This window comes from Nyctereutes procyonoides, unplaced genomic scaffold (genome assembly GCF_905146905.1).
Source record: "Nyctereutes procyonoides isolate TBG_1078 unplaced genomic scaffold, NYPRO_anot_genome, whole genome shotgun sequence".
In the NCBI taxonomy this organism is placed as follows: domain Eukaryota; kingdom Metazoa; phylum Chordata; class Mammalia; order Carnivora; family Canidae; genus Nyctereutes; species Nyctereutes procyonoides.
This window is the reverse complement of record NW_026575049.1, coordinates 8,811,751-8,835,764: the sequence shown is the minus strand read 5'-3', so window position 1 is coordinate 8,835,764 and position 24,014 is coordinate 8,811,751. Positions and strand designations below refer to the sequence as shown.

Below are 24,014 nucleotides of genomic sequence, written 5' to 3'. Positions count from 1 at the left end.
GGGTACTCAAAACAATGAGTTAAATAACAGAACCACAAATAGCTTACGAGAATGCAAGGGTATTAAAATAGAGCTAAGGGGCACCTGGGTGGCTCAGTCAGTTAAGAATCCAACTCTTGATTTCGGCTCAGGTCATGATCTCAGGATTCTGAGATCAAGCCCCCCAGCAGGCTCCCCAGTGGTTGAGCATCTGCCTTCAGCTCAGGGCATGATCCTGGAGTCCCAGAACTGAGCCCTGCATCAAGCTCCCTGCATGGAGCTGCTTCTCTCTCTGTGTGTGTGTGTGTGTGTGTGTGTATGTGTGTGTGTGTGTGTCTAATGAATAAATAAATAAAATCTTAAAAAAAAAAAAAGATTCTCTATCTCCCTCCTCTTCTACACCTCCTCCCAAAAAAACTCAGAGTTTAAATGCAAACTGCACTAAATGCAATGTTTTTGATTAAATCCTGGGACAGAAAAAGGGTATTAATGAAAAAACTGAAATGCAGATAAAGTGTGTAGCCTAGTTAATAGTATCTTTCCAATGGTAAGTTCTTAGTTTTGACAAAAACACCATAGTTGTGTAAGATGTTACATTAGGGAAAATTGGATGAAGGGTATGTGGGAAGAGTCTGTGCTCCCTTTCCAGCTCTTGTATAAAACTAAAATTATTCCCAAATAGAAAGCAGTTGCCTCACAAGAACAAAGGAAGGGGATACATTTGTCAAAACCCATCCAGCTTTATAAATATAAATGCCTATGCAAATTATACCCCAATATTACAGAAAAAAAAATTATACCCCAATAAAGCTGATTATAAGACAGTAAAAAAGTAAGCTGCAAAAATAAACATCACAATGCCATTTAGGTAAACCTTGGTAACCTTGTTTCTAACTAAAAAAAATAAAGGCAACGAAATTAAAAAGAAAATCATCAAAGGTACTCAATGGCTCTGAAACCTGTTCAAATAGCTTTATAAATGTCCACTGTTACCTGAAAAGTGTGAATAGTTCTTGCCCATGCATGTTTTATGTGACAATATTTCATCAGTTTTTCAAAGTCCACAGTTATTTCCAAGCCGGCCGCATTATTAATGGTCAAAAATCTTCTCTTTCCAAAAGTTACATCGGTGACATCCTATTACCAAAAGAAAGAACTATTTGATATGTTTTCAAATATGCACACTGGAGAGATTTTATTTTTGTGTTGAACACAAAATGCAAACACAGGTCAAATAGCACGTGTGCTCACAATTGTTAACTTTCAAAAGGCTTAAAATCTATGCTTGAGCACAACTGAATACATGAGAGACAGAGAGAGAGAGAGAGAGACACAGGCAGAGGGAGAAGCAGGCCCCATGCAGGGTGCCCAACGTGGGACTCGATCCCGGGTCTCCAGGATCACATCCTGGGCTGATGGCGGCGCTAAACCGCTGAGCCACCTGGGCTGCCTATCAAACACAAATTTTAATCAGCTTGACACTTGACCTTAATTTGACTGTGTGGAGAATAATCTATGTTGTCTGACTTATTCTGAAACCTATATATTTCACTCCTTACAGTATGTAAGTCTGCATATACTCTTTGCAAAAAGTTTAATTTTCCTCAAGCTTGTAAAGAATAAGCTTCTGAGTTTAAGAGGGCATTTATACAATGACAACAAATTCAAGGAAACTTCTCGTTTCTACAGTTAAGCAGCAACCAACCGCTGAAATGATGCTCTGCAAAATACAATTGTGTCACTTGTCCCTTATTTTTGTTAGCCAAGCTCTCTGAACTTATTAAAAAAGATGTTTCTTGTGGGCACCTGGGTGGCTCAGTGGTTGCTCATCTGCCTTTGGCTCAGGGCATGACCCCAGAGTCCTGGGATCGAGTCCCACATCGGGTTCCCCTCAGGGAGCCTGCTTCTCTCTCTGCCTCTGTCTCTGCCTCTCATTCTGGGTCTCTGATGGATGAATAAATAAAAACATTTTAAAAACAAAGATGTTTCTTCACAAAGTCTTCCAGAAAATATAAGAGAAGGGAACATGCCCCAACTCATTTTATGAGCCAGCATTACTCGGACACCAAAACCATACATTACTAGACAATTATAAACCAGTATCCCTCATAAACATGAATGCAAAAATCCTGAGGAAAAAATTACAGAAGAATGTCAACTCTGAGATGATTAGATTTTGACTCAAACCTTGGCCAATTAAAAAAAAAAAACTATCTCTATTAAATAAAAAGGTACTACTTTTCTGTCATCACTTACCTGTGTTATAAAAAATATTTCTCCATTGCAGAGTCGAATATCACTTTCAAAGTCATGCTTATTTTTAGCAAAACCATGAGGAGTGCCATTAAAGTCTTCACCACTGGCCTCTCGGTCATTACCTTCCTGACTGTGAGAGGTATTTTGGGGGAGTAACTCCGAGAGATATGCATTCCTGGTACAACAAATCTTATCGCCAACTCCAAACTGAAGTCTATTCCGATGGTCTCTGGTTTGGGAAATGACAATACGTCATCAAGGTTTGAAAAACCTCAATTTCATTTTGTTTAAGCATTAACCCCCATCCAGATCTGATCCAATTTTCAAAATGATTTCCACACTCTCTTTACTACACTTTTGTTCTCCAAATGTTGATGAGGAATCAGGTTCCCACAGTCACGGTCTGATTACTTCTCCTCTCTGTGGCACCTCAAACTCTGTGACACTTCCCAGCCAAATCTTCAAATTAGAAATCGTGGCATAAATGCTGATGTCTCTTTCCCTCTGTATTCTAAAAGTTACCCAAAATCTTATTGAGTCTACTTTTTAAATCCATCCCCTCTTCTCCAATCTCTATCGCTATCCTATACACATCTTACCCCACACGTCTACATCTTTCTAGCCTAATAATTATGACCTCAGAATAACAGCAAACTGAACAAACATTGGTGATACACCAGTTACTGTGCTAAGTGCTCTAGAGATATTTCATTTCAACCTCACTACCACGCCATGAGGGAAATGCTGCATTGGTACTCGCTTTTTATGCATACGGAAAAATCAAACTGTCTGCCACGATCGGTCACTGGAACACAGAGCGGGTGACTTCCCATTGGCACTTTCTAGCCCTCTGTGAGGCCACCAAATGTGGTTTCCGAGTGTGTCTTCCCTCAGCAGACAGGGAACTCCTCCTGGAAGTTCCACATCTCTATGTTCTCTGCACTTAATAAATAGCAGGTGTTGATAAATGCAAGAGGAGCAAGTTAACTCTTCCTGTGTGTAAACAGCGACCTTTCCACACTCGTATTTCTCTGATAGAGGTCCACCAAGGGGCCTTCTGCAGGCATCCTGTTGCTGAGGTTCTTGGACACACCTATGCACGTATTACATTTGGAACAAATTCTGAACTCCCCACATTCATCTTGGAGAAGCTGGAGGGGCCAACTTGAAAACCACAAGGAAAACTGTATGCCTTATTTTTCTTATTATGCTGATGATCACAACAGTCAGTTCCTAAGCATATATATTATACTCAATTGAAGAGATAATTTTACTTCACAAATGAGATTTTAAAAAAAGATTTTTAAATGTGTGGCTACAGTGATACATGTGAAAACAAATAAAAGAGGGGATCCCCAGGGTGGCTCAGCGGTTTAGTGCCACCTTCGGCCCAGGGCATGATCCTGGGGACCCGGGATCGAGTCCCACGTCGGGCTCCCTGCATGGAGCCTGCTTCTCCCTCTGCCTGTGTCTCTGCCTCTCTCTCTCTCTTTCTCTGTATGTCTCTCATTAACAAATAAATAAAATCTTTTAAAAAAACATAAAAAATAAAAGAACGGTGAACAAATGGAAGGACTGTCCCAGAGCTTCTGGATCTTTACTGCTCACTTGAACAGGTGGCCCGTGTAGTGCTTGCAACAGCAGGCGTTGATGACATCACAGTCTTGCCTGAAACAGTGAACAAGCAAGGGTTACCTTAACGGTCTCTGTCGTACGCTCACTCCTGTTACCAACAATGACAACGTACTGTATGCTATAAAAAGCTTCCAGGTGGTGCCTGGGGGGCTCAGTCAGTTGAGCATCTGCCTTCCACTCAGGTCAGGATCCCAGGACCCTGGAATCAAGCCCCGCATCGAGCTCCCGGCTCAGTGGAGAGTCTGCTTCTCCCTCTCCCTCTGCCCGTCCCCTGCTCAGGCTCTCGCTCTCTCGTTCTATTTTATTTAAAGAAATAAAATCTTAAACAAAAAAAGAATCTCCAGGAATTTCTCCAGGAAAAAGCATTTTGTGATTTTTATCTTTTTTTTAAAGATTTTATTTATTCATGAGAGACAGAGAGAGAGAGGCAGAGATACAGGCAGAGAGAGAAGCAGGCTCCCTGCGGGGAGCCCGACGTGGGACTCGATCCTAGGTCTCCAGGATCACGCCTTGGGCTAACGGCAGCACTAAACCGCTGAGCCATCCAGGCTGCCCATCTTTTATTTTTTAAAAGATTTTATTTTTAAGGAACCTCTACACTCAACATGGAGCCTAAACTCATAACCCTGAGATCAAGAGCTTCATGCTCCACTGACTGAGCCAGCCAGGTGCCTCTGTAATTTTTATCTAAATGTAAATCTTGAGTGTCTGGGTGGCTCAGTCGTTGAGCACCTGCCTTGGGCTCAGGTCGTGATCCCGGGTCCTGGGATCAAGTCCCACATAGGGCTTCCTGCATGGAGCCTGCTTCTCCCTCTGCCTGTGTCTCTGACCTATTCTCTGTGCTTCTCATGAATAAATAAATAAAATCTTTTTAAAAAATAAATAAATGTAAATCCTGGTTCCACTCATATTTCATGGGAGTTGCCAAATATAATTATTTAGTAGAAAGAGCTCTGTATATTTATTTTTTTAAAGATGTATTTATTTTGAGACGGAGAAAGATAGTGCAAGTGGGGAGAAGGGCGGAGAGCCAGGGAGAGAGAATCCCAAGCAGGCTCTGCACTTAGCACTTAGCTCAGAGCCTGATACAGGCTTGATCTCACAACCTCAAGATCACAACCTGAGTCAAAATCAAGAGTAAGAGTCAGACACTTAGCTGACTGAGCCACTCAGGTGCCCCGAAAGAGCCCTTTTTATAAACTGCCCTCTGCCACACCTAACAAAAAAATACCTCAAAATTAGAAGAGAATTAGCAGTGATGAATGAGGAGAATCTCCCATTTAAACAGTATCTATATAAATTATGAGATTTAAAAGCTAGACTAAGAATGCTAAAATACTGTAAAGGCTTTACCTTCTAAATGCAATAAACTGTGATGTTTGTGCATCTTGTAGGTCATTTTCTTTGAGTAAGGTTCTCACTGCAGAATATAAATCTGGTAATCGAAGAGAAAAAAGTTAACACAGAAAAACACCAAATTACACATTGTTTCAATGGAGAAACTAACTCAGAATTCCTGCTAAGGGGGAATGGAATACCAGTTGGCCATGGGAACATCAATTCCATTTGCCACAGCAGCCAGAGGACCAGAAGAGGAACGGTGATGAGGGTTCCAGATGCCCTAACCTCAAAAGACGTCAGCCACTAGCTGATACAGCCCCTAATCTGCAATACAACCTCTCAGCACTGATGGTTTGTGAATGCTGAATGTAAAATATGAGCAAGAGGACAAAACATGTAACAGAATTACTGTAAGGTAAGACTTCTGTTTTAAGTTCTGGTGGCACAGAGTTATCATCTGAGGAGCTTTATACTTGGCACACGTTATTTCACTTAATCTTCACAACATTCACAGGAGGGAGGCCTTCAATCCAAGGTTGACATTTAGTATAAAATATTGAGATACTTCCATAAAGGATGGAAAACAGCTACTCCCCAAATACCACAATGCCTGATCCCCACCCCCACATCCTGTGTTTGCTTCCCTCAGGACCCCCCAGGATCCAGCAACTAAAAGGTTAACCCTGGCACAGCAGGGACATCCATACCTTACTAGCTATTATATAGTTTGGGCACAAACACCAATTGCATTCTAGATATAAATGTGAAGCTGAGGCTCTTGGAAGTAAAACTAATTTTCCAAATGGTGGAGGGTGGCTGGCCTCCCTCTTTTAGACCCCAGATCACTGACAATGATGACATCCACTTACATTCTCCCTCAAAGCACTGAGAAGTAGACTTCCTCTAATCTGTCTTACCAATAGTACAAAACAGTGAACATTTCTCATGAGAGAGAGAAGATATAAAAATTTAGGTAAGAACATTCTAGACTCCTGTGTCCTCCCCCTCGTAGCAGATAAATCACAGGGGAATGAAAAAGCCCAGGCCTCAGGATGCCCTGCTCTAGGAAGACTAAATTAATTGCTTACTGAGCCCTTTATTGTTGAGATGAGAAGATTCTCCCTAAAAAATGGCCACTGCTCAGCTCACCCCGGTCAGCCCCTAGCCTGCCAGAGGAGAAATTTTCAAAGGTCTCACAGGATATTGTTTTCCTTCACACATACGATCGTGCTGTTCTGCTCCTTGCTTTCTTCATTCTCTCGACATCTTACAGATCAATATGTACACTGTATTTTCATTGATTCTAAAATATACATTTTTCTCACACTTCAACATCTCTGGAGTTCCAGCCCAGCTATGAAGCCCGTCTTTGGTCCCTGTACTTTGTAATAATGGGAATAATGTACTCAGTAACTTAATTATCAATGGAAAAGTACTCTCTCTCTCTCTCTCTCAGGAATATTTATTCAGTGCTTTTAAAGAAGGGATTAATTTTCTAGCTGAAATTTGTAATTGAGAAAGAAAAATAGCATCAGTTGAGCTCTACTGTCCTTCTGAAACAGACCACTTTTTTCCTTAATGTACATTCTCAGTAATGGAAAGAATGGGAGCCAGAAATAAAACTAACCATATTTCAGGTAGATCGGAATGGAGTGGCGAGGAGGGCACGTTCCTTAATGGGCTAAGTAAGTCTCATCTTTTTCATCCGTATTAGTATCTACTCTTAGCTAAGCTGTTGTGAGAATATCACCTATTAATTATTCACAATATATTTAATAAAAAAATAATAAAGCAATGTGCACCTTATAATTTCATTTATGTAAAACAAAAATAAATAATATATGCTTGTGTATGGATATTACAAGGTTTAAAAGGATCAACACCAAGCTCTTACTACATATAAGAGTAGCAGATGAGTAACAGGAATAGCATGTGACCTTTTGGGGGCTGCCTTGGGGGAAATGGAGAGGAGGATTACAGGGCAATAATCATTTTTACTTCAAACACTTCTGAATTATTTGACCATTTTTAAGGAATATAAATTATTTCTATAATCAAAAAAAAAACTAAAAGGGTATTTATAGAATACAATGTATTATATGGTCCCATTCCAAAAGAAAAAAAATTATTGTAACATGTAAATGGACCCCAACCCAAGGGAACTGCAACTATGACCCACAAAGCAGGAGAGGCTTATACATGAAGCACTACATCACTCAATTTCACAAAGGAGTGAAAGTAGCTAAGGAGTTAGGATATACCCCTAAGAACAACGGCAACTACAATAAATTCTCAATAATAATCATATAAATCTTCACTAATTCAGTTTTGAGCAAACCATTATGCTATTAAAAAGTTTGCTAAGTTTATAATACAAGTAAAGATCAAAAAGTTTAATCGATTTGTAATAGATCACTAAATATCCATTCTTCACAAAAAACTAACAGTTATGGAGCTAACAGCCTCATCTCGAGCCTATATATAGCCTCTCAAAACAGATGAATGCCCTCAACCCCCAAAACAGCTCCATGGGCAGTGTCACTATGATTCCCGTTTTACAAATGGCTATGTGACGTGACATGGGTCATACACATAAGGGAGAAGACTCTGCATCCTGTGCTCTTTTTGATCCTGCGATGTTGTTATCCTAACATCCATAATTAGAAGCAATGCTTGTCCATTTTATAAGCAACAGAAAGAACTAGTAGGAACTCAACTTGGCAACAGTTTGACAACCATTACGTTTGGTTCACAAATGTAGCAAATGTAATTCCATTTCCAATTGCTACAAAAGAAAATCTTCATTAATTAGGATATGCTTTCTTCTGAATGAACTTGGATTCCTGGGGCTTTCCTTCGTTTTAAACTAATCATCTACATCCATTTATTCACTCAACAAATATTTACTGAGCCCTTAGTGTATGTGTCAAGAGCTTATTTCTTGTGTGTGTGTGTCTATGTGTGTATCACGAGTCCTTCCAAATCCCTTCCAGTATGAGATGTTATAGGCAAGATCTGTTAAGGCAGATTGGATTACGTATATCGGCCTGGGAGAGCTTATTTCTTTACGAACTTCGAAGGTGAACAAAGTAGTTTTGATGACTTACAAAGTAGTTTATTTTCAGTGCCTAGATTTTTTACTAGCAATATTTCACTTTACTATCAAATAAAATTATAACTGGGCATTTCATAAGTATATTACAAAACTGAAATCGTAATCCTGCATAATTGAAAAGTTTATACTTACGAGAGTGAGGATCATTTTTTGATAACTGAGAGTTGGCATCCTCTTCTGGGAGTCTGATAAAAATAAATGTTTTATCTTGTATTGAGATAGGCAATGTTGGATTATCAGAGATATTCAGTTCTGCATCAAATACTGGAAATTGGCGTCTTGAGATTCTTAGGTGAAGATAAAATAACACAGCACAGCAAGAACATCAGTATCCGAAAACGGGTTTTCATGTATCATCAGATATGTCATTATAATAACTACTATCTGCTAATAGAGAGTAAGTAAGATGAAAAGGCTATCCACATAGGCATTACAAATTGTAAATGAGTTTTAAAATGGAATTAGCAAGCATAATGTTACACTAATCAATCAGTCCTCTACCTCTAACAAAAGCATTAGGAAAAACTGTCAAGGAATTTCCCAGTCTAACAACTTGACCTACTTTCCTTCAGACCACACAAGAACTATACAAGGTAGGGATTATCCTCATTTCACAGGTGAACGGCACGAGGCTTCTGCAACTGCAGTGGTTTGCCCATGGCCACAGAGGTAGAAAGGAAAGCAGAGGAGCTAGGAGGTAATTCTGGGCCCTTCTGGCTCCATGGCCTTTTCTACTTCAATTAATCTGGACTCTTTGGGGCCTTTTCCATACGCTTACATCACACTCTTTTTCTCCTTTCTTCTCTGTATATCATACATATGGCCTCATTTTCTCAGGTGAACCAAGTATCCACATCTTCTCTTTGCTTCCAATCCTTCATCCTTCTTTTGTTCTTGTGTTTCTCAAGACTAGCCAATCATATCAGAACACAGAGTATGTAAGGGGCAGATGCCTTGTCATAACAGAGTCTCTCCTTGGTTATATGGAAAAAGATCGACTCCCTGAAAAGACCTAACAGCAACCTGGCTATCAAAGCTAATGCTTCCCTAGTGCCATCTTCAACCCTTCCCCATAGGGCTGAAAGGGAAGAAAAGGAAGGTTGTTCTTGCTGGAATATCCCAGATCTAATCTGGGGGGTGTTGAGAATCACCACAGATTTCCTGTTTGGCTTCTGATCCAGAACATGAAACACAGTTCCATCTTTAGGAGTCCGTCCCTGCTATCACTGGGATCCTTGTGACATTAAGTATTTGGTGATGACAATTAAGAAGGAATGATAAAAGCAGCAGAGTTCAAATGACATCAAAAGGGCTAATAAGAGGAATTCCTAAGTTTCAGATAAAACTGACTCTAAGAAATCTAAAGTGCTTTAGATTTGTTCAAGATTGTCAGACTTTTCAGTGACCATTCATCTATGAAACTCCCCCAAATGAGGTGGCCTTTAGGTAGAAGCAGAAGTTAGACCAAAAGGTATCACACATCCAACTGCATTCTTTTTTTTTTTTTTTTTTTTAATTTATTTATTCATGAGAGATGCAGAGAGGGAAGCAGAGACACAGGCAGAGGGAGAAGCAGGCTCCATGCACCGGGAGCCAGACGTGGGATTCGATCCCGGGTCTCCAGGATCGTGCCCTGGGCCAAAGGCAGGCGCCAAACCGCTGCGCCACCCAGGGATCCCCTCCAACTGCATTCTTTTGCTTAATGTCTTCATATGAACCTACAATATCCTACCCTATTCTTGTCAATCCTTCCCATACTCCCACAATCCTCTCCCAGTCAGACAGGGGCATAGAGAAGGAGGTTCTGAATGTTCTCATTTCTGCTGTACCCAAACAAGAAAATGTTCAAGCAACGAAAACAACATTTTATAAAAGAGTGTCAAAAACCAAAGATAAATTTTAGTCCAATGAATAAAACAGTCTCTCAGTATTCCGAGATCCCATTATGTCTATTACTGGGGAATCACCCTGAAGGCTTACACAAAGACAGAGGGAAGAGAAGGATTCTTTTCTACACTAAGGGGAGTGATATGCCATTGATGCCATCAGGATTCATCAAGGAGTAAAATACCATATTCCTTTTTTTTTTTTTTTTGGTGTAGGGCTGCCCTTACAAAAATTAGGGGATAAGTCTTCCCCATTCTCCCTTGAACTTTAATGAGCTCATTTCCAAGTCTCTTTTCCCCTTGCGTTTATTCTAGAGTCTAGACTTGATGCAACTTTAATTCACATATATACTTTAAATCAGGAAAACACATTCATTCTTAAATTTCAATAGTAATTCATGCTAGACCAATAACGAAAAACATTGTATTTGTTTTTCTAACTGTGGGACAATATATATACCTGAAGGATAGAATAAGTTCGTTAGAAGGGCACAGTAAACGTACTGCACTGAGCTGTCCTAATTCAAAAGCTAATAGGTATTGTTTTTACTTTTTATTTCTAATGCAACGGCGAGAAAATGTAAAATTTTCATTATACTATACCTTGTGGCATTGTTCACAATTAGCTCAGATTCTGTTCTGTGGTTTGTCTTCAGTTCAATAGCACAATTTCTTGACTTAAGAGTCTCAAAAAGATCTATCAGCAAGTTACCGGGTTCAATGCTGGGTAACTGTCTAATATCACCTAAAAGGCGAGTAAGATACAGTAGGTTTTTGGTAACAGGGTTCCTGAAATCTAGAAGCTGTTTTTATCTCTCCCAACTGATATATGCTATAATTATAAAGATTTATTCTAAGAAAAAACGTCCCCCAAAATCTTTGTTTAAAATTACTTAAGGGAAAAAAAATAAATAAATAAATAAAATTACTTAAGGGGCACCTGGGTGGCTCAGCAGTTGAGCATCTGCCTTTGGCTCAGGGTGTGATCCCAGAGTCCTGGGATCGAGTCCCACATCGGGCTCCCTGCATGGAGCCTGCTTCTCCCTCTGCCTGTGTCTCTGTCTCTCCCTCTGTCTCTCATGAATAAATAAATTTAAAAATCTTTTAAAAAATAAAATTACTTAAGAACATTAACTCTTTAAAAATATTTAACAGCAGCAAAGCATTCAAAGTAAACAGTATGAGATATAAAAAACAGTGATAACACAGTAAGGTAAAATCTGAATTGAACTTCCTTCATACCTATAACCCCAGGCAAACTGTGTAGGGGCATATATGTTAGCCATTTTCTCATTGGAAGAGAAAAACAGGCCTAGAATCTTAGGTAAATGCCACTCAGTCACCAACTCAATCTTGCTCAATGTCTTAGTAGACCCTGAAGAATCTATGGCCTCAAATAAATAAAATAAACATATAAAATACAAAATAGACAAACCCAACCTATTTGCTCATAGATAAATTCCTGTAATATGATGATAACGTTTGGCTCTACTAAAAATCTCTTTAAACAAACCAGCCCTGGAGTTAAGAAAAACAACTATTTTCTCAGTGGAGACTGGGCAAGTGCTTAAGCTATTAACAAAGTCAACTGCTTATAGCATATCCCCAAAGACCTAAGAGAATTATTTGTATACAGTTTGATTCTCACCATATGATTCTCCATGAAATCATACAGGCTACAGGCCAGGGGTACCCAATAGAATCTAACTCTCACCAGAATGGAAAAGGATTTAGGAGGCTAGTGACATCTACCTTGAGTTATTAGCTGAAAATCATAAATTCACTCCTAAGTGGTCTATAATTCAGACTTTTTATTATTTCTAAATGATCCACATCATTATTTACTCTGAGCGTGTGACATTTTTACTATTTTAACAGTCATCATTTAGGTGATTAACAGTAACCCCTCACGACTCTATTTCATCTCGCAGCCTAGTCTGCTAATACCCTGGCCCAAATGAGGAACCACCCAAGCCGACAGAGGGATGGAACCCAGGGGGGCTGGAGTGTGGGCTCTGAGAAATGGCTTCGCACCTGGAGGACAGGGACACTGAAACTGTGAAATGCTGTAAGCACCCCACCAACTGCAAAGCTTTGAACAAAACAATGAGGATTCCAACAATATTTAACTTACCAAGGATAATGAGCTTCGAAAGTTTGGAGTGCTCACACAATAACTTTAAAACCGATTTGAAGATTCTGACAGATACCAAACTCCCTTCATCCACAACCAGAACTCTCACTGAAGAAAACTTCCATGGACCGTTCTTGGCCGAGCTTTTTTTCTCCCATAAATAGAAGCTATAATTGACCTACAAGCAAATTATGGCATTTCTAAATTCAGGGTATAAATTTTACAAGTCAACATCTTAACAACATGTTATTTTGAAACAAGACTCTTGAATGGGCCAGTGGGGGTGGAGCGGGCGATGGTGTGGGTAAAGCCACATAGAGAAACAGGCTAAAGAAATAAAGAACACAAAAGTTAAAACTTTTTAAAACCCTAAAGGGATGGATACAGAGAAAAGATAGATCAAATAAATCTAAAAACAAAAACAACAAAAAATATCAAATAGTTTAAAAAAAAAAATGCTTCCTGATAAGTACTACATGTATTTAAACAACATCACACATAGCATTACTCTACTGCCAAAATCTTAACCTCCTCTTTTCGCTCTTGACCACACAGAGCTCCCTAATCTTTTCCATTCCCAAATGAACCTTCTCTTGGCTTTCTGAGATGGACAGTCACTTCAGCCCTCCTCTCCTCCCAACTGTACCACTCCATTCTGGAAATAAAAGGCTGCCTTCTCGGGATCCCTGAGTGGCGCAGCGGTTTGGCGCCTGCCTTTGGCCCGGGGCGCGATCCTGGAGACCCGGGATCGAATCCCATATCGGGCTCCTGGTGCGTGGAGCCTGCTTCTCCCTCTGCCTGTGTCTCTGCCTCTCTCTCTCTCTCTCTGTGACTATCATAAATAAATAAATTGAAAAAAAATAAAAAAAATAAAAAAAAAGGCTGCCTTCTCAATTGAACTATGAACATACTATTTTTCTTCTAACATTCTAAGCTCCCTTACTTTCCCAACATTTAAAAACCCACAACCAACAACAAAGCAAGTTAAAAAACTATCTATTAAAGATGCAATAATATTTACTATTTTAAAAAAATACAGACAAGGAGAAAACTTTGGAAAATAAAACCTGAGAACATTAAATATTTTGGTATATACATCATTCCCAAAATGTGTCTATGTTGGAATCATGCATGTATACACTACATACCTATGCCGATTTCTTAAATTGTATCATATCTTTAATTTTTCTGCTGAAGCTTCAATTCACTTTAGCATGTCTATTAAGTAAAAGCCTTCATATTTTCCACCCAAATTCATCAATTCCCTTCAACAAAACCCCCATTCTCTCAGTGGCCTTGTCTCAACAGAACATCTGAATCACTGTGGCTTGTTTTGATTTTATAAATTCAATCAGTTCTCTTAGAAATATCTAGGTGAGGGATCCCTGGGTGGCGCAGCCGTTTGGCGCCTGCCTTTAGCCCAGGGCGCGATCCTGGAGACCCGGGATCGAATCCCACATTGGGCTCCCGGTGCATGGAGCCTGCTTCTCCCTCTGCTGTGTCTCTGCCTCTCTCTCTCTCTCTGTGACTATCATAAATAAATAAAAATTAAAAAAAAAATAAAAATAAATAAAAAAATAAAAAGAAATGTCTAGGTGAGACTCTCCCCTGTATTTTTAGTGCTACCAACCAAACACAGGCCCCATCTGGGAGGCTAGATTACTCCCGCAGCCTTACAACCGGGTTCCCCTGCACATTGATCCACAATGGGATTGCCAGATAAAATATATGAATTTCAGATAAACAGTAAATGACATTTTAGCACAAGTATGTTTGATGCAGTGTTTAGTACATGCTTACACTAAAAGAATAATTTTATTTTTATCTGTCCCACCTGGTAAACTGGTAACCCTAGCCCAAGGATGGTAAATAAATGGTGTAAGTGCCGCATGAATGCCTTTCTGATGGCCCTATCTATACGCTCTCCTGACCCTACACGTGGCTTCAGAAATATCCTCCCAGCATTCCAAGCAGATATTAAGATACTTCCATTGATCAGAGTCAGAACATAAGATGAAATTTATTAATAATGCCTCTCTAGCTCTTCTCTTCTAAGCCAACCCTTCAGACTAATCAGATGGGAAAAATCATAAGCTGATCAGAAGACTCTGCCGTCAGTGAGCTATCCTGAGCTTCTACACTGAACACAAATAAACGCAATGTATAATGTCATTTCTGAGGTGGCTCATGGCGCTGGGATTCTGGGTAATCTTTCTTAAAACTTTCTTCAGCATTTCACTCTCTTGCTGAGGATCCTAAATGGCTCCCCAGTAACCAAGTCCAAGCTTCTTTGTTGGATATGCAAGGTCTGGAGTAAGGAGGAAATTATGCACCACGGAAAGAGCAACGAGCAGGGAGGTCACACATCTGAATCCAAGTGCTAGTTCTGCACCTGGTTACGATCTTGGGCAACTTGTTCGATACCCTCAAATTTCAACTGGCTCCTCTGTAAAATGGAGATAATATCACTTACTCACTTCACTAGTTTATCAAGGATTTAATGGGATACTTTGCAAACATTAAAGCTCAAGTTCCCAGTCTACACCAAACTCAATTTCCATTATTTTACAATACACAGAATTCACTCTAATCAATGCAGTCACCACCTCAAGACCATCTCCACACACTATGATCACTTCTTCAATGCCTATGGAAAGGCCTTCCCCCCAAATAAAATGTCCTCCTCACCTGAGCCTCTCTGTCTTTTGCAGTCCAAGTCAATGATTATATCCTTTAGGAATCTTCCAACAATGGAGTTCCTTGATCTATAAAATGGCAGGTCAGGCTATTACAAGTTTAAAATTCCATGACTTCAAACTAGTGCCAAAACTGTTTCTCAAGAATATTAATTTATTTGAAAATTTTATTACATGACTGTTTACCAGGCATTGCTATGGGAAGGAGACAAAGAACTAAAACCAGGGGCACCTGGGTGGCTCAGTGGTTCAGCATCTGCCTTCCCCTCCATCATGATCCTGGGGTTCCAGGAGGGAGCCTGCTTCTCCCTCTGCCTGTGTCTCTGCCTCTCTCTCTTTGTGTCTCTCATGGATAAATAAATAAAATCTTTAAAGAAGAAAAGAACTGGGCAGCCCTGGGGGCTCGGCGGTTTACCACGGCCTTCTGCCCAGGGCCTGATCCTCGGGTCCCGGGATCGAGTCCCCATGGGGCTCCCTACATGGACCTGCTTCTCCCTCTGCCTGTGTCTCTGCCTCTGTGTGTGTGTCTCTCATGAATAAATAAGTAAAATCTTAAAAAAAAAAAAAAAAAAAAGAAGAAGAAGAAAAAAAAAGAACTAAAACCAGACGACCAAAGTCTTCACTTTTATGCAGCTTTCCATCTATCAAATAGAATACAGCCTTTTCCTTCCAACACAAGCGCTTCTCCGACTAGGGGTGCGGACTCTAACAGGTATGTAACCAGTGCCCCCGGGACGGGATCCCGCGCCGGACCCCACGACCCCACGACGTCACGCAGCACACCCCCGGGCTAGCTGGCTCCCTTCCACGCAGGACCGGCTCCACGAAAGCCATGGAGTGCTGAGCGACTGGCCAGCGCCAGCCCCGAAGCAGGATCCTCGGAGAGCCCGGCTTCGGGCCAATGGTTTTATCTGCAGGGAAAACAAAAACAACAAAAAACAAAATGCGGAAAAGTCTTCCCACCTGACACAGTGTGTAGGCGCTCAGGCCGGTCCTCTGCCGCAGCAGGCCGGCGGCCTTGCCGGTGGGCGCGGTGAGCAGCACCTCCACGGCCCGCTCCGGCCTTGGGAGCCCCTGCTCCGCGGAGCTGACCCACTCGGGCGGCACGTCCTGGTCGCGTTCAAAATCCTTGCAAGCCCGCTCGACCTCACTTTCCTCCAGCTGCTCCAGGTGCTTAAAGAGGTGGCTGACAATGCTGGTCTTGCCGCTGCCCCCCTTGCCGCTCACCACAGTCACGGCGTTGGAGCACACCATTTCCAGGGCGGCCACCTGGGCCGGATCCAGCCCAGCCGGGCCTGTGTCTGTGCACCCGTCCTGGCCCCCCGGGACGGCCACAGAATGCTCTGCACTCACTGCGCCTGGCGTACTTCCATGCAACGCCTCCACGCTCCTCCTCGAGCCCTCGGGGCCTGTGGCCTGAAGGGCTGCCAGCACCCTTTTGACATCGACCTGCAAATGCCACGGGGGCCTGGTCATCAGGTCGCATATGGAAGAGGCAATTCCCTGCTCCGCCCGGTAAAGGTCATCAAGAAAGACACAGCCCCTCTCGTATGTCACCACGCCGATGTCCTTCAGAAACTTCAGAGACTGCCAAGCGTCATGGAAAGACATGTCGTCTGACAAGCTGTAAGTTAGGTCAGCTTCCTCGACACACGTGTGCCCTTGCTCCCTACATACGTGTCTCAGTTTGGAGTAGATTATCAACGCATGCTTCTCCAAATCAGCCATCGACTGGAGGAGGGACTGGCACTGGCAAAATGAGGCCCAGCTGGCCTCGCACTGCAAGAGCTTCAGCTCCGTGTAGGTTATCTTCAAGGAAACAGAGATCAAGTTGCTTATGAAAATTGCAAGTGCTGGCGGGTGTTATCAGGACTACATAAAAACTGGGTTACTCGTTGGTAGTTGCTTAGGTCTCAAAAAAGAAATAAAATAAGAAGAATTGCTTATGTCTCAGATGACATGTATAGCAACGAAACCTGGAGAAAAAACTGGGTAGCCACGACATCACCAAGTTTCTACTAGACTGTCATTAAAGATCTAAGTTTTTAATTAAAATTATATTTTCTCAAAACAATACACATACAGTTTTAAAAGCCAATTAACACTAGCAAGCAAATTGCAAGAGAGGAATCCCCTGACTTACCCTTTCCCATGCCTCATAAGGTCAACACTGTTCTAAGTACTGTTTATACCACTCTCTAATTTTTTTAATTTTAATTTTTTTTAATTTTTTAATTTTTTTTTTTTTTTTTTTTTTTTAGAGGAGGTAGTAACCTCCTCTCCTATGGGAAGTCTTTCTCTACGGAAACTCCCCCTCTTTTATGCCAACACTTCCCCACATGCCTCTCTTCCCATCTTTGAAAAAAAGCTATGGTATACATGCTGTTAATCAAATTATTTTGGTTAAATCGGTGCTAAACAGGATTCGCAGCTGAGCGACACGATATATTACAATTATATTAACTTTTGCGTCAAACGCTTGTATATGTAGTGAAGTTGATGACTGTCTCAGCTGGTTGAGGTTTCTCTGTGTCTCTCAACAATTCTGCCCAAACTCTACTGAAGAGGCACAGAACTTCCTTCACCATGATCCACTCAGTAGGTTCTCTACCAGCTTCATTTTTTTTTTCCTACGGAGCATCCTTTCTGGAGCCTTCCATACATTTTATGGGTTAAAATGTGTCCCCTCAAAATTCATTTGTTGAAATCCTAACCTGCTACTATGCCAAAATGTGGCCATATTTGGAGATACGGTCTTTCAACGGGTAATTAAGTTAAAATGAGGTAACTGGGGTGAACCTAATCCAACAGGACTGGACTGGAGTCCTTATAAGAAGAGAGGTGATGACAGACAGGCATGAAGGAAGACTATGGAAGACCCAGAGAGAAGTGTCTTCTCACAACCATGTACTAAAGAGAGGGGACTCCGAAGAAACCAATCAGCTATCACCTTGATTTTGGACTCAGAGCCTCCTTAATTGTGAGAAAATAAATATCTACTGTTTGAGCCACGCAGAATATGGTGTGAAGCACAGATTTAGAGGGTTGGCAGCCCCAGCCATCTAATATGTCAGTAACGGTCTTTATTTTGGATGGTGGTTTCCAAACTGGATGGTGGGACTTCATGTCTCCTGTTCCCACTTGAGTCCCAGAATGTGCTTTGCTCTGCCTCTCTTCTCTACTGAATATATATAATAATCCAGTGTTCCAGAATTTCATTTTGCAAAACATGCTGAAATCATCATCATGTCATGTAGGAGATAAATTCATTATTCTGGTATATCTCAAATTGGTTGGGGGGAGGGGGCTCATAAACATTCTTGGGGATCCAAGAATTATCTCAGAAATTTTTAAATTGTATTTTCATTTGGAAAACCACCCATAACCAAGTACTGCCAACATTTAAGTGCTACACTTGGTCTCCAACTCCACTGAAGCCTCATAGTTCCATTCCTACTCTTGGTCTCTAATAATAAGAACAGAAGGGGATTCATCTGTAAGTGATATCATTGTATCAAAAACTCAAATAATAAAAAAAAAAACCTCAAATAATATAATGATGTACCACATGAATAATGACAGTTTTCAAAAGCTCAAATAGGAAAGTGAGGGATTAACATGGACTTGCCGAATTCCTAAGAATTTTGTGTCTTCAATGAGATCATAGTCACATTGCAAATGGTCATTTGGTTACCAAAAAAATGTTTCCTATTAAATTATATAATTAAATTACTGACAATGTCAATGTCATCAATTTTGTTATTTTGTTTTCCTTCACAAATTTTCTTCATATGAGCTACAGGTATAAGAAATTTATAGTTGGTTCTCACACTTAAGAGAAAAATCAACATTGAGGTCCATACAAATTTTTTTCCTTTGAAAGAGATGTAAAAATTGTCACGTTTGAGAAATCCTCCCTTACTCAAGATTATTAAATGGCGAGTAAACGTCTTACTTACTTTACTAAACCCAAGTTTCCATGGATGCGTACCTAACATCTCTTCTATGTTTTCCAAAAGCTCCTTAGAACCTGAGCTTATGAGCCATTTAAAGTGTCGAGGCAGAAGAATTGGAAGGAATTCCATTATTTTTGGAAACTGCAAAGCTGTCATTACAGTTATAAATGGAACTACAGGGTCAGAGAAAAGAACAAAACAAAACATACAAATGAGCTCACAGAACAACTGATGTGATAGACTTTCCCCCCGTAGCACAACCAGCTCAAAAAATTGAAATTTAAGAGAGGGAAAGAAATTTACTGTAACCGGCAGGAAAACTGAGCGATTTATACAACTGATTTTGTACTGAGGTGGTAAAAACTGTGTTTAACTCCAAAATGTATGTTCTTCAAATGCTTAGACAGCCACTTCTTAGCCTTTTCTTTCCTTTTGCGTATAATATAATCAGAGTAAAATTTGTGACTCTGTGATATAATGATAAATTTGAAGCTAAGCATAAAAAAGAAATCATTTACATATTAACCTTTAGAACCATTTTCCTGACAGTCATCGTGATTCTTTGGTCACTGAAGTCATCCGGTGATGCCCTTGCATATCAATTATTTGATATAATTAAGAAATGAAATACTCTATTCATGTGAGTGGCCAGATAACAAACCATACTAAGAAATTATTTCATACCATTTTGGACTGCAATCTCCAAAATATCCTTATCTTTCTCCTCTGCCTTCTTAAGCAGAATAATAATTGGAACTGAAGAGCTGACAACTCAACTTTCCCTTAATGACTCCAGGTAATCCCGTGGACACAAAAGTTAGAGAGAAACACAGTTTTAAAGCCGGGGAGAGGATCCCTGGGTAGCTCAGCGGTTTAGCACCTGCCTTCCATCCAGGGCGTCATCCTGGAGATCTGGGACCAAGTCCCATGTCGGGCTCCCTGCATGTAGCCTGCTCCTCCCTCTGCCTGTGTCTCTGCCTCTCTCTCCCTCTCTCTCTCTCTCTCTCTCTCATAAATAAATAAAATCTTTAAAAAGTAAATAAATAAAATAATAAAGCTGGGAAGGAACTAGAAGAAGCTTAAAGATCATGTCACCAAACCTCCCCACCTTATCCATAAGGAACCTGGAAATTACAATGATGCGCCCTAAATGAAACAGAAAACAGAGTTGCAAGAGCAGATTTTAAAAAAGAACAGTATGCCAAGATACTAAAGTGGTAATATCTCTAAACACACTAGTTCATTAAGTATCTCATTTATAATAAAACTGGATGATAAAATCACACCTACCTTTGCTTTCCAGAGGAAGGCACATCTCGTTTTCTGGTAGAGACTCTTCCTGTCCATCCTGCGTAGACCGTTTCTGGCCTTTCCCTTCAGTTTCCTTTTGGAAAATTCTCAGCATTTCCCTAAGATTTTCAAAGTTGAGGTTTTTATAGCTTGAGACAGCATTTACCCACGCTAAAAATTTATCTATCTTGTCACTGGAGAAATTACAGTCTCTAAGAAACAGGGAACAGATACTTTTTTGATTTGGTGGTGACATATCAGACTGTAAAAAGTAAGATGGGAATCCCTGAACTTGATAGCTCCTCAATCCCATAGGTCTCACTTGCACCTTCACTCGCCACCAAGGACCCATTATCGGAAAACGTCCAAACACGTTACATTGCTCTTGAGTGTTTTCATCAGAAATTATGACTTTAAAAAAAAGAAAAGAAAAAGTTAATGTAAGATATTTTACAACCGCTTTTTCAGTGTTTTACCAAATCTACCACGGTCTTTAATCCCCCCACAGCACCCTGTACAGATGTTTCTTAGGGTATCTCACATTCCACTTACCTGTTTCTGTTTCCCTTTACTGAGCTGTGAGCTCTCTAGAATGAAAACAATATTTCACTTGTCCTTGTGTTCCAAGAGGTAAGTATGGTACCTGACAAAAGTCTGTTGTTTCTCTTCTATTTTTTTTTTAAGATTTTATTTATTTATTCATGAGACACAGAGAGAGAGAGAGGCAGAGACACAGGCAAAGAGAGAAGCAGGCTCCATGCAGGGAGCCCGACGCAGGACTCGATCCCGGGACTCCAGGATCATGCTCTGGGCCCAAGGCAGACGCTCAACCGCTGAGCCCCGCAAGGATCCCGTTGTTTCTCTTCTAAAAACAGACATCTCTCTGCTACTCTGACCTACGCCAAAAATCACCTTCCTGCAGTTTCTAAAAAATGCCATGGTCCCTCCCACCACAGGGCCTTTGCATATGCTGTTCCACACGCCTCACATGTTCTCTTCCTTGCTATTTAACCCCCTTTTACTACAGATCCTAATTTAATTGTCACTTCCTCAGGAAAGTCTTCCCTGAATCTCAAGATTCTAAATTCTCATAGCACTGCTTATTATTCCTTCTATCAACAAGTATTATGGTGACTTCTGTAATTGTTTAAAGAATGCCTGTTTAATTCACCAAAGAATAAGCTCCATTAAGACAGAAGCTTCATTATCTCATCTCCCTGGGCATCTCGGCAACAAACGGCAGTCACTTGCTTGGAACTTGGTAGCCAGTCACTAATACTTTAGGATAAATGAGTAACCCTGCACAAATACTTGACAAGTGTCTGTCTAGGGCACCCGGGGGGCTCAGCGGGAGAGTGTCAGAGTAGCTCAGGGTGTGACCCTGGAGTCCCGGGATCGAGTCCCACATCGGGCTCCCTGCAAGGAGCCTGCTTCTCCCTCTGCCTGTGTCTCATGGATAAATACATAAAATATTTTTAAAAAAAGAAAACTTTCTAAATTTGTGCTGCCCACTCTCATGTGACTATTTAAACTCTAATGAAAACTAGACAAAACTTAAAATTCAGCTGCTCGGTTGCAGTAGCTGCATTTCAGGGTCCCAATAGACGCGGGCGGCTTGCGGCCACGGGAGCAGGCGCTGCAAGCACAGAGCGAGGCCTGCGGCACAGAGCAGTCTCGGGGGGGGAGGGGGGGGTGACCACTCAACGACCCTTAAACACCAGTCAGTGCGCTCGTCACCGGGACTCTCCACAGCACCGCAACTGCACAAGATAAACGCTCATCAGGACGCTAACGAATCCACCACGCCTGGAGGCGCTTCCTGTGTGCGTGCTGTCCAGGTAGCTGAAAAATAAATATTTGACTCCAGGCAGGACAGGAAAACAATTTTATTTTACTATTATTATTATTATTATTATTATTATTATTTTGGAAAACAGTCTAAGACTCTACTTCTGGGATGCCTGGGTGGCTCAGTGGTTGACCATCCATCTGCCTTGGGCCCAGGGCGTGACCCCGGGGTCACGGGATCCCTGCATGGAGCCTGCCCCTCTCTCTCTCTCTCTCTCTCTCTCTCATGAATAAATGAATATTAATTTAAAACACAAGTCTCCTTCTGGGCGTGAACACAGGCTTGACGTCCCGCTGTTTCCTCGAGGACGTAAACAACCCCCCCGCCAAAAGCCTGGATCGTGGGGCGCCCACCCGACCCGCCGACCCGGAAGCGCTCCCTCCAGCAGTCCCACTCCCTCGGGCCGCGGCTCCCTCACCGCGGACGCGCCCGGGGAGCGTGCCGGCCTTGACGCCCCCGCCGCACAGCTCCTCCGCGTCCACGAACTCCAGGTCTTCATCGTCCTCCGCGTCCTCCCTCACACAGTCCTCGTCCTCGTCCTCCAGGTTCTTGGGTGGCAGCAGAGGTCCCTGCAGCTCGCGCAAGGGCTGCCTCACCGGAGCCATGGCGGCCCCCTCGCGGGTCTCCTCAGATCCCGGAAACCCCGGGCACCGTACGGCCACCATCAGCCAATCAGCTCCGCGGGTTAAGAGGTTCCGGAAACGCCCCCCACGGCGGCTTGAGCGTGCGGAAGGGCGGGGCGGCGGCGAAGCTCCGCTCCGAGGGTCCCGCGGGAGGCGGGGCTAAGACGCAGCAGGGGCGGGGTGAGGGCGGGGCGTCGGCGTAGCTCCAGCCCAAGTCCCCGCGGGTAGCTCCGCCCTAAATGTACCGCGGGGGCGGGGCTAAGACGCAGCAGAGGCAGGTGAGGGCATAGCTCCGCCCCAAGTCCCCGCGGGAGGCGGGGCTAAGACGCTGCAGGGGCAATAGGGGCGGGGCATCGGCGGGGCTCCGCCCTAAATGTACCGCGGGGGCGGAGCTAAGACGCAGCAGGGCAGTATGGGGGCGGGGCATCGGCGTTGGCTCCGCCCTAAATGCACCGCGGGGGCGGGGCTAAGACGCAGCAGGCGGTATGGGGGCGGGGCATCGACGTTGGCTCCACCCTAATGTGCCGCGGGGGCGGGGCTAAGACGCAGCCGGGGCGGGGCGAGTGCCGGGAACCGCGGAGAAGAGCGCGCGCCGGGCGGCGGGCCTGGAGGGTCCGAGCTGTGCGGGGCCGTAGCCCGCCCTCCGGGCAGCGTCCAGTGTGGCCCCTGCGGAACCCCTAGCACGTCCAGAGAGAAACGTGAGGGAAGGCCACCTCCAGGGAGTCTAAGGAACCCAGAAAAGCAAGCCCCCCCCAACACCCTAAAACGAAAACAAGCCCCCATGCTCCTCCGGAAATGGGCCACCGCCCAAAGCAGCGGATCTGCAGTCGGGAGACCCGCTTAGGCCCCACTGCTTTGCTCCTCCGTTTCCTTAAACCTTTGAGTCTATGACATCGGAGGCTCCTGCGTTCAAGGCCGGGTCTCCGGGCCCCGGTCCACGCGCAGAGTGTGGGGGTCTAGGGCAGGGCCCCAGGATTCAGGCTTTAGTGCACGTCCCAGGCTGTCTGCTGTGATGCTCAGCCAGGCTTGCGAACTGCCGGATCTCCCAAGCTCCCCCAAGCTGGACCACGCCGGCCCCCAGCGGGGCAAAGAAAGCATCTGCTTACAGCTGAGAGTATAGACGGACACTGGGGAAGGGAGGTAGAAGAGAAAGGACCGTGGCTTTAAAAAGTATTCTGGGGGGACACCCGCGTGGCTCAGCGTCTGCCTTCGGCCCAGGGCGTGACCCCAGGGTCCCGGGATCGAGTCCCCGCA

At 42.8% G+C, this 24,014-nt stretch overlaps 1 protein-coding gene across 2 annotated transcripts in view; it reads right to left on the bottom strand.

The window, feature by feature from the left end:
- Positions 1 to 22,776, bottom strand: part of HELB (DNA helicase B) — a 34,861-nt gene extending 12,085 nt beyond the window's left edge. The window contains exons 1-11 of one of the 2 annotated variants that reach the window (XM_055328545.1): positions 22,556 to 22,776; positions 20,289 to 20,699; positions 19,002 to 19,171; positions 16,006 to 16,851; positions 12,347 to 12,524; positions 10,816 to 10,957; positions 8,459 to 8,613; positions 5,224 to 5,305; positions 3,844 to 3,903; positions 2,236 to 2,464; positions 973 to 1,116 (exon numbers count right to left, since the gene is read on the bottom strand). In XM_055328545.1, the coding sequence (XP_055184520.1) occupies positions 973 to 1,116; positions 2,236 to 2,464; positions 3,844 to 3,903; positions 5,224 to 5,305; positions 8,459 to 8,613; positions 10,816 to 10,957; positions 12,347 to 12,524; positions 16,006 to 16,851; positions 19,002 to 19,171; positions 20,289 to 20,699; positions 22,556 to 22,742 (2,604 nt within the window). In that variant the 5' untranslated portion in view covers positions 22,743 to 22,776. Of the gene's footprint in view, positions 1 to 972; positions 1,117 to 2,235; positions 2,465 to 3,843; positions 3,904 to 5,223; positions 5,306 to 8,458; positions 8,614 to 10,815; positions 10,958 to 12,346; positions 12,525 to 16,005; positions 16,852 to 19,001; positions 19,172 to 20,288; positions 20,700 to 22,555 lie in introns of those variants that run through there. The other variant, XM_055328547.1, reaches the window with a different exon arrangement.
- Positions 22,777 to 24,014: the final 1,238 nt, after the last annotated feature.